We start from the raw sequence: 12,273 nt of genomic DNA, 5'->3' as shown, positions 1-12,273 counted from the left end.
ACACACACACACACGTTTCCAACGATATATAATATAATGAACACCAGGTTTGTTGTGCCTTGTAGGCATAAGGTATATGCGCAGTGCGGATAAAATAATAATAACAATAAATAACCTATAGCAGCCTATAAATCTTCCAAAAGATTTCAGTAACAACTAAGCTAGAGAAAAATATATTGATTATCATGTTACTTCAAATGTTTCCATCCGTTATGATGATATGAAATGAGATAATAATAAAAACATGAAGCCGTTTGGTGCGTTTTGCTTTCATCCAAAATATGATGTGTACATTCAAACGCGATCGCGCAGGAAAATATGATACATTCAAACGCGATCGCTATCAAAAATATGATACATTCAAACGCGATCGCTATCAAAAATATGATACATTCAAACGCGATCGCTTGCAAAATATGATACATTCAAACGCGATCACGCTCAAATATAAAACATTATGGTTACCATAAACATATCTATGCTTGAGCAGATATCCACAAACACAGTAAACACGGGTCTAAATATTATAATATTCCCCATATATCTAGCAACAGTTCAACTGCAACGTGACATTTATGCAACAATAACAAACTAGGCTATGTAAGAATTTCTTACCTTATCTTTCTTGTCTTCAAATCGCGTTCTTCTTCTTCTGAGGTAGCCTAAATCCAATGTAAGCTCAGGCACGTCTTTCAAACTCGACGAAAAGTGAAGTGAAGTGTTTTGTTGTTGAGGTAACGAGCGCGTTCGCGTTCCATGTGGAGATTTGCATGTGAATATCTTTTGCGCGAGTAGGCGTGGCCAAATTAACTGTAATGAGCAAGCGTTTGAGAAGCTGGACATCTTGTTGGTTTTATACAAATTACGTAAACAGAGAATATTTGTTTTCGTTTTGAATCCGATTATTTAAAAGTACACACTTAAATGTTTATAAAGGTATATGGCTCATAAATGTGTGACAAGTATTCGCTGAGTTTTGTTTCAGTTTATAGACGTGCTCAAGAAAAAAAAGTTCACCGCGACAGAGAGGCAGAACGCACAACCTGTTTATTTTCTTTATTTTACAAAAGCACAATGTTTTGATTTGATTGTAAGTGGACACATACAAAAGGAGAAATATCACAGATTCTTTTTTTATATTTCTTTTTTCTGTATGACCATAAATGATGGAGTAATTTAAGTTTATAGTGCTACAATGTGGAGAAAATCCGGCAAAACGCGCCCGCGCGTTTGCCGACCTCAGAGGGTTAAAATATGATTCATGTCGGTGTTCCCCGGTGCAATACGTCAAGCTATAGTATTACCTTAGGCGCTGCATTGTAAATTGGTCGAGCATTGTAATGCAATGCCAAAAGGTAAGCAGGTTCAACTTTGACACAGTTTGTTGTTGGCCTTTCTAAGCTGAGACAACGATTGATGCATCAGCATGCATGTCTGTAGCTGATCCTCTGTGTATCTAGATACATGAATTTATTTGACACATCTGTTGCAAATATAAACTCAATACTCAAGATGCTTATTCTTACTCCAAATATTTTTGTCTTAATGGCTCTGGCGAGAAGTGGCAGGTCATAGACATGACAATGAAACAACTGCGCTGACGGAGCATGAGAATGCCTCATGTGTGAACAACTCTCATCTGCAGTGCTGTTCATGTGGATGTCAAAGCACCACAGGCTGCTTGTTTTGAGAGATGTGAGCCTGACGCAAGTCATCTGAAACTTTAGCTTTGTGCTGTAGCTTCAAAGCACTACAGCTTTTGACCTACAATATCTTGACTTTTGAAGATGGACAGAATAACTTTCCAGTAAGCTAAAGTCTGTTGAATGAAAGTTACCGCAAAGTTATTGTACCCACCCCATGGGTGCCCACAGTGCATTTACATAATCAATGTACCTTTATTCTCCACTGCTAAGCCCTCCAACAGCTGTAGACCCCAGACTCATACAGACACAACATCACACCATCAAATCAGACACGCTTTCGTCATACAAAGCCCTTGATCTCTCTACCTCTTCTGATGTGCCCCGCACAACTCTCTTTAGACACACTCGTTTTTAATCCTTAAAAAGGATGCTTGCCATGTACCCTAATACGATGAAGGATGACTACTTTCTCAAAGTCAAAGCTTGCACAACTCTGCTCATTTGCGCTGATCCCCCTTGTGTAATGGACAATTAGACAAAACCACCCCCATATCGGTCACAATTTGTGACCTATTAGACACAGATGAAGTCTAGAAATCAGTTCAAAACCACTAGAAGAGAAAAGATCCCTGACCCTAATTAGGAGAATCACATGCAGAATACTGCAGCCAAGGTATATTGGTGCCTTCATAACACATGGAATAATAAATGGTTGATTGTTGATGGCAGATCTAAAGAAGAGATACAGGCACTTCTTTCAGAACCTTGCAAGCTGCATTGTTGGCTGCATCCAAAAACTTAAGCAGTTGACTTGTTGTCTCACTGCGTTATCAGGCAATGACTTTGTAGGCAGCGTTTGTACACGAAGGTATCAATTTGGCACATATAGTGTAATATAGTGAGAATACAGAGGGAAAAAAATCTGAATGTCCTTTTAAATCAGAATGTCAGTTCAACTTAATCTTCCAGTGAAACTACAGACTTTTCTCTGGTGACGTATACTAGATTTCTCTGATAATTTAGTCCGCTTAAACCCTGCCCCTTTCTTACAATAGACTGCAAGCTTACATTCAGATTTGCCTCCATCCAAGCAACAACCATCGGTTAGAACCACATCCCCACTGTCTATTTTTGTCTATTTATTCTACTACCATTGCATCACAATAATATTACCTGTATTCTTTGGAGAGGCAACCCTAGCATTAATTACGTACATTCAGTGTTTCATTCAGTGCCGAAAATTGTTAAAAAGAGTTTCTGCCTATGTAGCACATTCCAAATCAGTCAGTTTCTTAACCGTTAGATGATAAGCAGGCAGCTCATTAGGTTGTGGAAGATAGCTAGGGTTGATATAGCTACAGAAAGACTTGCACCACATCTAAGACCCATCCATACATAATAGTGGAGCCAGCAGACAAGGATGCTTTGCTCTGCTTGGCTTGAAAGACAAATAGCAAATTCAATCATGGCTGGGATCACATGGTCAAGTCTGTATTGCTAATCCAAGCAGCAATATCCTAATGCAGTGAGGGCAGCATGTGGAACGATGGCACACTGGCCTCAGAGAGCCAATCTTGAGTCTGAGATAATGAATGAGAAATAATTCTATTGAGTGTGCACAATCATTCAGCAGCCTGACTCAGAATGGTAATAACACTGTTTATAGCTTGTAGATGGTGTGCAAGCGCTTTTCTTTTTTGAGTGTGGTTTTTGGGCACTCTGATCTGCTTTATTTGGTTAGTGTGTTGCAGAGGGGGAGCCTTCGTGTTAGTAGATTATATTTTTGTCCCCATGGAGAGCCATAAAGCATGCATTTTACCATCTGTTGTGCTTTTTTTAATCGTGCCACTCTGTTCTGTTCTGCCTGAGGGTAAAGCGAGGTTTCTGCTGCTAAACCTCTCGTTCTATTATATGCCATAGTGTAGTACTGTAGAAGAAAAAGCTACTGTCACTGCTGCTCCCAGCCAACTGGGCCCAAATATACATCTCACAACCATCAGAGAGCTCATATCACAGGACAAACAGTAGAATAAGACCTGGATAGGCACATTGATGAATAAAATGGCTTAACATGGGTTTGGAGACTATCTCACAATTTTTATTTATATAGCTCTTTATACAATACAGATTGTTTCAAAGCAGCTTCATATTAATAAGCAGGAAAATAACAGCGTTATTGTGAAATTAATCAATTATGCAACAAATTCGAATTCAGATGTAAAGCAGAACAGAAGACAATAGGATCATTATGCAACTCAATTTAGTTCTGTATCACTCATCAAATATCATAAATCAATATCACTCATCAATACATTAGGAGAAAGATATTTGCTTTTAGCATGGGAATTTACCTAGATTTTTGCCAATGGATAACCAGGTAATTCAGGGAATTTTACGTACATTTTATTTCAGCAATTGTATATTATATTATATTATATATCTAAGTAAAAAATTGTCCCTTTCTTTCTAAATACATTGTGGTCTTGAATCTTGGACTCTGAGAGCACATATCTGGTCTCATCCCACTAAAGTGGTGTCACATCTCATCACGGGAGAGAGCAATCTTTGACGGGAGCTTTGATGGTCAAAGATGGGATCTTTGTTACCCTGCCTTTCACCACTACAACGTTTATCATGTTTAAGCATGCATTCCACACTAGTGACATTACCACTGTAACTGTTGATGGCAAATATCGACAAACGGACATTATTAGCGATGTTGGGAAAATGATTCATTTACTCGTCTTGGTTGATGTATCATCTATTATATCCATCTCCTTCCCTCATTTACCATCATTCTGTCATTATGCAAGTACGGATCACACTTATTTCCAATAAACAGAGCTCATATGAGGATGCACCGATACCCAGGCAGCCTTTTGTCATGAGCTCAGCTAACTGTCTGCTTCAAATGAGACATTTACAGAGAGACAAAGACAGGTAAGAGAAGGATAGTTTAGGCTCAGTTTCACCCTGACCTCCAGGTCTTTTTCACCCACATGGATAGCTATGTAAGCGGAGCCGCAGTGGAGGCGCAGGTGTTAAAAGCTCAGGCCGAGGTATCATTTACTGTCAACGTGTGTCTGTTTAGCTTAGGTATGCTAAAGAGCTTCTGAAGAGCATAGTTGTGCAATTTTGGAGGATTAGGTTAAGTTCTTTGAGATCCTGGAAATGATTGGTGCAAGCTTCTTGGGGAATGCAGATCAAGACGTTATAGACTTGTTTTGGTGACATGTTGAACTTGTTTTTCTCTTTCCCAGCCTATTCCCAACACATGGAAAACCATATCAGCCCTCCAAGCTATATGAGCCAGCCGATGCCCCCAGTGCATTCTGGACGCTACTCCCCGACCCTAAAGACCAATGCGGGGGAAGATGATGTTTCCAGGTATTGCCTCAAAATTGGCTACATAAACCTATTATGGTGCTCATGCACAGACTATTTTGCAACAATGAGACACGATGCAACACCGTCTGTCTGTATAGACCAACGTTTTACATATTAAAGTTTAAATAAACGTTTTATTACACAAAACTAATTCATAGTCCTTGCTAGGGCTGGGTATCAATACATATTTCCTCATTCAATTCCGATTTTGCATTCTGCTTACATGTAAGAGATATTTCCTGTCATCTAATGCTTTAAATTATAAAGGTACCTTGGTAAAACTTTTAAAATTAGCAACAATAAAATACCCTATTTAACAGATAATAATCAACACAAACAAAAACAACAATGTGTTGAGTTATTATAAAATGATATACTCTTAAATACTTCATGAAAGAGTAGTTTGTGAGTCTTTTTCAGTGATTCATTAAAAGAGCCAGCTCATATTAATTTATCAGACTACACCGATGGCGCGATCACCAGTTGAATACCAGATTAATCCTGTTCTTATAAGCTTATTGTTTTTGAGTTCAACAAATGGGAAGCTTCAAGCTGTTCATGATTATTTTTTATAAAGTGTTGCCTGAGCAGGTCAGTGCTCTGATGCTCACTTGTGATGTTCAGGATGATGTTATGAAGCTCTATGAACTTTGACAAGAGTTCACTGGCATATCGATTGCTATTCACCTGACCCAAGCTGCAGTGCTTCACTGAGGGAGTTGTCAGATGTGAGGGCAGATAGCAGTTCCCCTCTCAGCACCTCCCTCTATGTCTGATAAACATATGTATTGATTTTACAGGGTTAAACCCATTTTGATTTGAGAATTTCCCCACTTTAAGAGGGCACAATCAAAAATCAAACTGGATGCAAAAAAGAGTGTGGTTAAAACAATTTATCCAGATGCAACAGCAGAACTTTAGAGAAATCCGACCTGAAATGACACGTTTGTGCCGATTTAGCGATTTAATAAGCTCCAAATTTAGCCCATCCACGTCACGTGTTGGTTCATTTTCATAAAAACCGCAGCGCATCATCAAGCCTCTTAACCAGCTTGCCAGAAAATGAATAAACAAGATTGTCGTAATCCAACAGAACAAACGATTCTATTAATCTGACCATTTAGGTGCACGGGGGATTTGAATTTTAGCACAACAATCAAGCATACAGTACAAAGTAGCCTGAAAAGAGCATTCTAGATGTCATTGTGTTCAGTGTTGTTGGTGTTGTTTTTTAGAGGAACGTTCTATTTAATAGGCAAAAGCTGATGTGATCAAATGGTGTTTGACTACAGGATCAGTATTGTAAGATAGCCACAGGGTGTTTTTGATGGTGTAGTAGAACAAGGCTGTGTGCAATTGAGTAGACCAGCAGTGCCTCCAAGAGGCCAGTTATATTCACCGAGCCTGCACTCTTAAAGCAACTTTTATTGTGGCATAATATCGATTACCACAGAAAATAATTTAATTTTGCCTTTCAGTTTGTAAATCACAAACAGTAATACACTATGGACATACAGGAGCAATATATTCAAGGCAATTATATTCACTTAAAAGCAGAAATATGATGCTTGTATATTATTAGTATGTTATTTGCTCCATATAAAAGGTGCTTTGTTGATAGTTATATCACATATTTTTCTGAGATTCTTGCAGGCATCATCCAAAAATTACAGGATTCCTGCATTACCTGCATTCCCCTTGACATACAATTTTTGATAAGATGTGCTTTTAACTGCAACAGACTCACGTATGGTAGATGTTGCGGATTCATTCCATTTATGAATGTACTTTTTGAATGTACTGATTCTGATTGTTACATTTTTTTTAGAGTCACTGGTGGTTTTGCATCACTTGCATTTGTTCGCTATCTAAAGATCCTGTAAACTCTTTGAAAAGACTAGTTTACAGTTTTATACACACAAATTATGAATGCACAAATTAGTGTCCCATTACTTAAAAAAAAAACAACAAAAAAAAAAACAAAGGCAGAAATCCCATGTTCTTTGGAGATAGAACTATTAGATATATTAAACAAATGTATAGCCATAAAATGGTATCATGGCAACACCATCCGTGTGTATATTGGTATAATACTGTTCATGTGTTTTAATGAAACCATTTTTTTTTATACACTAATATTCTCCTGTAAAGTCCATTATACACACAAATGTCTTATGACTGCATTCTGGGAGATGTGCAGTATTGACGTTTGTGGCCTTGTGTTTTACGTGAATAGCCTATTTCAAAGTCAGAACGGAAACACAAATCAGCATATAAGAATATTAGAATGATTTCTGTAGTAACATGTGACACTGGAGACCAGCTTTGCCATCACAGGAATAAATTACATTTGAAAATATATTAAAATAGAAATCCGTTATTTTCAATTGTAGTAAAATTTCACAATATGTTGTTTTGCAGGGAACCCAGGAAGGTGGTGCTGCATCGAGGCTCTACAGGGCTTGGCTTCAACATAGTGGGTGGAGAGGATGGAGAGGGCATATTTATTTCCTTCATCCTGGCCGGAGGCCCTGCAGACCTGTGTGGAGAGCTGAAGAAAGGAGACCGCCTGGTGTCTGTGAGTATTTCAGTGGCCACTGTCACATTGAAGATGAGTTTCTAATCAGAGGTATTTCTTACAGTATTCAGCAGACATACTAAGCTTAGTGCTAAACAGTCTGCAGATCACTGTCATACTGCTTGCCCTATAGATGTAAAAACGACTGTCCCTTTCTTAGGTGAATGGAATAGACCTACGCAGTGCCACTCATGAACAGGCTGCAGCAACCCTGAAGAACGCCGGACAAACCGTTACCATCGTTGCCCAGTATAGACCAGAGGGTGAGTCCTTCTCAATGTAAGACAATGCCATGTCAATCATTTTGATCATCCATTAAAAACAAAACAGAAATCAATCAGCGATCAGCAGGAGTCTCTTAGCTGTGTTGTTGCGAGAAGTAAAAAGCCAATAAACCAATACTCCAGTTTTATAGCCATCAGTTGACTCATCTGAGTCATTAAGTCAGGTCAGGGTCTGAAATAGAAATCGTAAAAATTTGATTTGGAGATTGAATCATCCAAGGCTGACCGTACAACTCGTCCTACAGACCATTATTATACTGTTAACAATGCCAGTAAATTTGTAATGCTCTTTCCTGCATTCCCTTTGATAAACAATTTTGGAGAAGATGTGCTTTTAACTGACTAGTATCCTTTTTAAAAACCCATAAAGGCAGAAATCCCATGTTCTTTGGAGATTAGATTAGATATGTTAAATAAATGTATTTGCCATAAAATGGTATCATGAAAACACCACCTGTGTATATATTGGTATAAAACTGTCTTGTTGAAAAAAAAAAATGTATACACAAATATTCTTCTGTGAAGTCTTTTATCTATTATACACACAAATGTGTCATGACTGCATTCAACAGCAGCATTCTGGGAGATGGGCAGTATTGACGTCTGTGGCCTTGTGTTTTTAGAGTACAGCCGATTTGAAGCAAAGATCCATGACCTAAGAGAGCAGATGATGAACAGTAGCATCAGTTCAGGCTCAGGATCCCTGAGGACCAATCAGAAGAGATCACTATACGTCAGGTACTGGACAAATATCCACCAATATGTTACAAGGGACTGGTCACCAGCTTGTAAAGTCACCATGAAATTAAAATGGACAATTCTTATTTTTTGGGGGAATATTGGAGTTATTATAAATAATTTATTCGTGCACATCATTCTTTTTTAATCTCAAAATGACATCTCTTCTCTGATGACTTGAGCACTGCACAAGGGCAATAAAACATCTCCTCTAGCAACCTGTCACTTACATGAGATCGCAGCAATTAGCTAACAACAGCGATCCAACGGTACAATCAATTGCTGACGGATATCAAGTGCCGCCCTACATTTTTTCTCATTCAAGAAGCCGTTTCACTCAGATATTCGTCACTGAAGCTAGGAGAAAAAAGGCAGCGATTTCTGTTTCATACCAACTTTAAAGGCCTGTTTACACTAAGAACGATAGCTGTAATGACAACTATATTAGCGTCCACACCAATGGACAATAATGTTCTGTTTATTCTAAGCGTGTGCTGCAGTTTTGTCATCTGCCACTTTAAACGCTCAAGCTCTTTAAAGCAGGATGGATTCTGATTGGCTGTCAATTTTTTTTTTAATCATTCACCAGCAGGAAAAAAATCGCTCTGAAAGTGATTCCAGTGATATCGTTCCTCTGTGCCGTCATCGTTGTGGTGTGGACTCTACTATTCTTATTTTTAGAACTACATCTTTATTGTTGTCATTATAGTTATCATCCTTGGTGTGAACAGGCCCTAAATGTAGTGTTTTTAATACATTTCACAATTGATTTGAAATATTTACAGTTCATACACATTCATTGTAAATCTGGGTGTCAAACTCCTGAAGAGTCACAGCCCTGCAGAGTTTAGCTTCAACCCTAATTAAACGCCCCTGTTCCAGATAAGTCCTTCAGGCTTATTTATAAACTATAGGTATGTTTGTTGAAGCAGGGTTGGAAGTGAACACAGTAGGACTCTGGCCCTCCAGGAGCTGAGTTTGACACTCCTGATTTAAATGGGCCAGCAATTTTTAAAGCTTCTTGTCAGACTTCACCGCATGCACTTGGGTAATGCATCAAGTATCTAGTCTATGTTTTTCCTGTGGTCTTATTTTGACTGTTTTCTGCAGGGCACTGTTTGATTATGATAAAACTAAGGATTCAGGGCTGCCTAGCCAGGGCCTGAACTTCAAATTTGGGGACATCCTGCACGTGGTGAATGCTTCAGATGATGAGTGGTGGCAGGCACGGCAGGTCACTGCTCAAGGAGAGGTGGAGGAAATGGGCGTTATCCCCAGCAAGAGAAGGTGAGAGATTGAAACTTAAAAAAATGAAAAAAACAAACAAATAAATAAATGCACTCAGGAATGTTAAGGTTTACTTTGTAAACTTTGGATTTGTACCAAATAATATCACAATCACAGGTCCTCCAGCACCTGAGTGTATAGCTGATAACTTACCCTCTGTAGCCTAAAGTGCATGTCTTCGGCCCTGTTTACACCTGGTATTAAGATGCGTTTTGGCCGATTGGATTACGAGGGAAACGCATTCCTGTTTACTCCTGGTGTTTTAATCCATCTCTTTTGTCCACTTTCAACCACTTCTGTCCTGATTTCTTCGAGGGGAGGGTGTATGGGCGGGTAAATGTGTGGACTTTTTCAGATCTTTCAATCTAATGGATGAAGTAAGCTCAAGCAGTTTACATATAAACGCCCAGAGACGACAGAAAAACATACGGAAGCATCAGATTTCGAAATCAGAAATGGAGAGAGAACATCGCGCTTGAGACGTTTTTCAGCTTCAAATCAAACTTGGGTCTCCAGCCAACAAAGTTTAAATCCCGTCTTGCTAGTGCGCTTCCCATAATGTTTACGCAGTAGGTCAGTAGGCGAACACATTCGACCACATGAGCAACACGACCTACACTGCAAAAGCAACTTTTTCGACTACCTCTGGAAGTGGTTGAAGGTGAACAAGCTCAAAACGTTTTAGACCTCGTTTACACCTGCATGGGATGATGTTAGGGAAAATTAAATGATCGGACAAAATGGCTAAGCGTCCATTGGCTAAAATGGCTAAGCGTCCCAATACGCCAAATAATTACTACTCAAAGAAATCAAAAACAGAAATTGCTTATGGAGGATTGGTAACTGAGCAGACAAGTGTCACTCATTCAGAAGATGAGAATTCCCGATGTGACCCGTCAGCTCTTTGGAGACGTTAGTCAGGCCTCCACAGACAGCGTCCTGAGCGAGATCCAAATCCACATGAATGGCCCATGAATGTTCAATGGCGCAAGCTAGAAAAACTCACTGTTCAGAGAGTCAAAGCTAGTCCACAGTCTAGTAAACGCTGGCAACCTCTTTAAGTTATTCTTGACTGTGCTGATGAAAGAAATGTTTGCTGCTTGCGCCGACTGAAAACATACATAAGAAACACCATGAGATGGAAGAGACTCTCAGCCATTGCAGTAGGCTACTGAACATTGAACAGGCCATTCGTGTGGATTTGCATAAAACACTTAATCGCTTTGATGCTGTGCCTGGTGGACTTCGTTAAGCCCTTCACAGTGGCGTAGCGGACAGGCATGCAGGGCCCACGATAACCCCCCATGGGTTGCACTGATAGACGATTATATTGTGTATCAACAATAGCCAGAGATATCATCAAAAGCATCAGCTATTAGAGATATCAAGAGATTTTGGCATTTCCAATCAATGTAATAAATTATTATTATTACTATGTTACTTTTATTATTAAATTCATTTTACAATTAATTTGCCCCGTATAACTGATGCGTTGCGAGGATAATAAAAGATTGGTTTGATTAGCTTACTCCTCATTTCAAAAACAACTTAACACGAAATACTTCTTATTTTTTCATTATGGGCCACAAGAGAAATATTAAGAAATATTAAGTCTATTAAGAGAATAAGCAGAATTTACACATTGCTTGTGTGATATTCACTCGCCGCCTTGGCTTAAAATGGAAACATTTTCAGTATTGTGATGTGGCATTTTTCTTAATCACCAGTTGCTCGCAAAATAATAGACAATAATTTCATTTTCCATGATAATAAAATTAAGTAAATTATTAAATAAATGAGTAAATCAACAAGTAGGTAAATAAAAATTTCTGCGAATAATTTGCAGGTACCCAAAGACTTGATTTTTTTTTCCAAAAATCCCTCATCATCTGTCCTGATGAAGATTGCAGTGTAACATGGATTTAAAGTGGACAACAGCAATTGTTATCTGAGATCCTTGTGTTTTCTCTCTAGAGTGGAGAAGAAGGAGAGAGCCAGGTTAAAGACAGTTAAGTTTAACTCCAAGTCACGAGAAAAAGGGGTGAGTGAAATATTTCATACATGCATACAGTACCTACTAAGATACCAACAATATTCTGTTCTAAAACCTAGTGAGTTGCTTTGACTTCTAAGACCACATCCTTACTGAACTTGAACTTTGTGACTGATTTGCAACACTTTTCCCATAATTTTCCATAAATAAAGAACCACACAAAAGACTTGACACTTAAATTTTGTTGTTCATTTTGTAAGATAATTTGACAATAATGTAATAAAGAAAAAAGTACCTAGCTCACTTAAATATTGGGTAAATTTGGGTCAAAGTTGTTGGGTCAAGTTGTGTTAGGATTCT

The 12,273-nt window shown here is 38.5% G+C and overlaps 1 protein-coding gene across 27 annotated transcripts in view; it reads left to right on the top strand.

The window, feature by feature from the left end:
* Positions 1-12,273, top strand: part of dlg1b (discs large MAGUK scaffold protein 1b) — a 116,207-nt gene that overhangs the window by 90,034 nt on the left and 13,900 nt on the right. For all 27 annotated transcript variants that reach the window (XM_084120193.1, XM_084120182.1, XM_084120186.1 and 24 more), the window contains 6 exons: positions 4,907-5,033; positions 7,455-7,611; positions 7,772-7,874; positions 8,519-8,633; positions 9,744-9,920; positions 11,895-11,961. In XM_084120193.1, the coding sequence (XP_083976319.1) occupies positions 4,907-5,033; positions 7,455-7,611; positions 7,772-7,874; positions 8,519-8,633; positions 9,744-9,920; positions 11,895-11,961 (746 nt within the window). The remainder of the gene's footprint in view (positions 1-4,906; positions 5,034-7,454; positions 7,612-7,771; positions 7,875-8,518; positions 8,634-9,743; positions 9,921-11,894; positions 11,962-12,273) is intronic.

The sequence above is a fragment of the Abramis brama genome, assembly GCF_963993115.1.
Source record: "Abramis brama genome assembly, chromosome: 7".
NCBI classification, from domain to species: domain Eukaryota; kingdom Metazoa; phylum Chordata; class Actinopteri; order Cypriniformes; family Leuciscidae; genus Abramis; species Abramis brama.
Note: the sequence above shows the minus strand (reverse complement) of the source record. Positions and strands in the feature narration are given on the sequence as shown.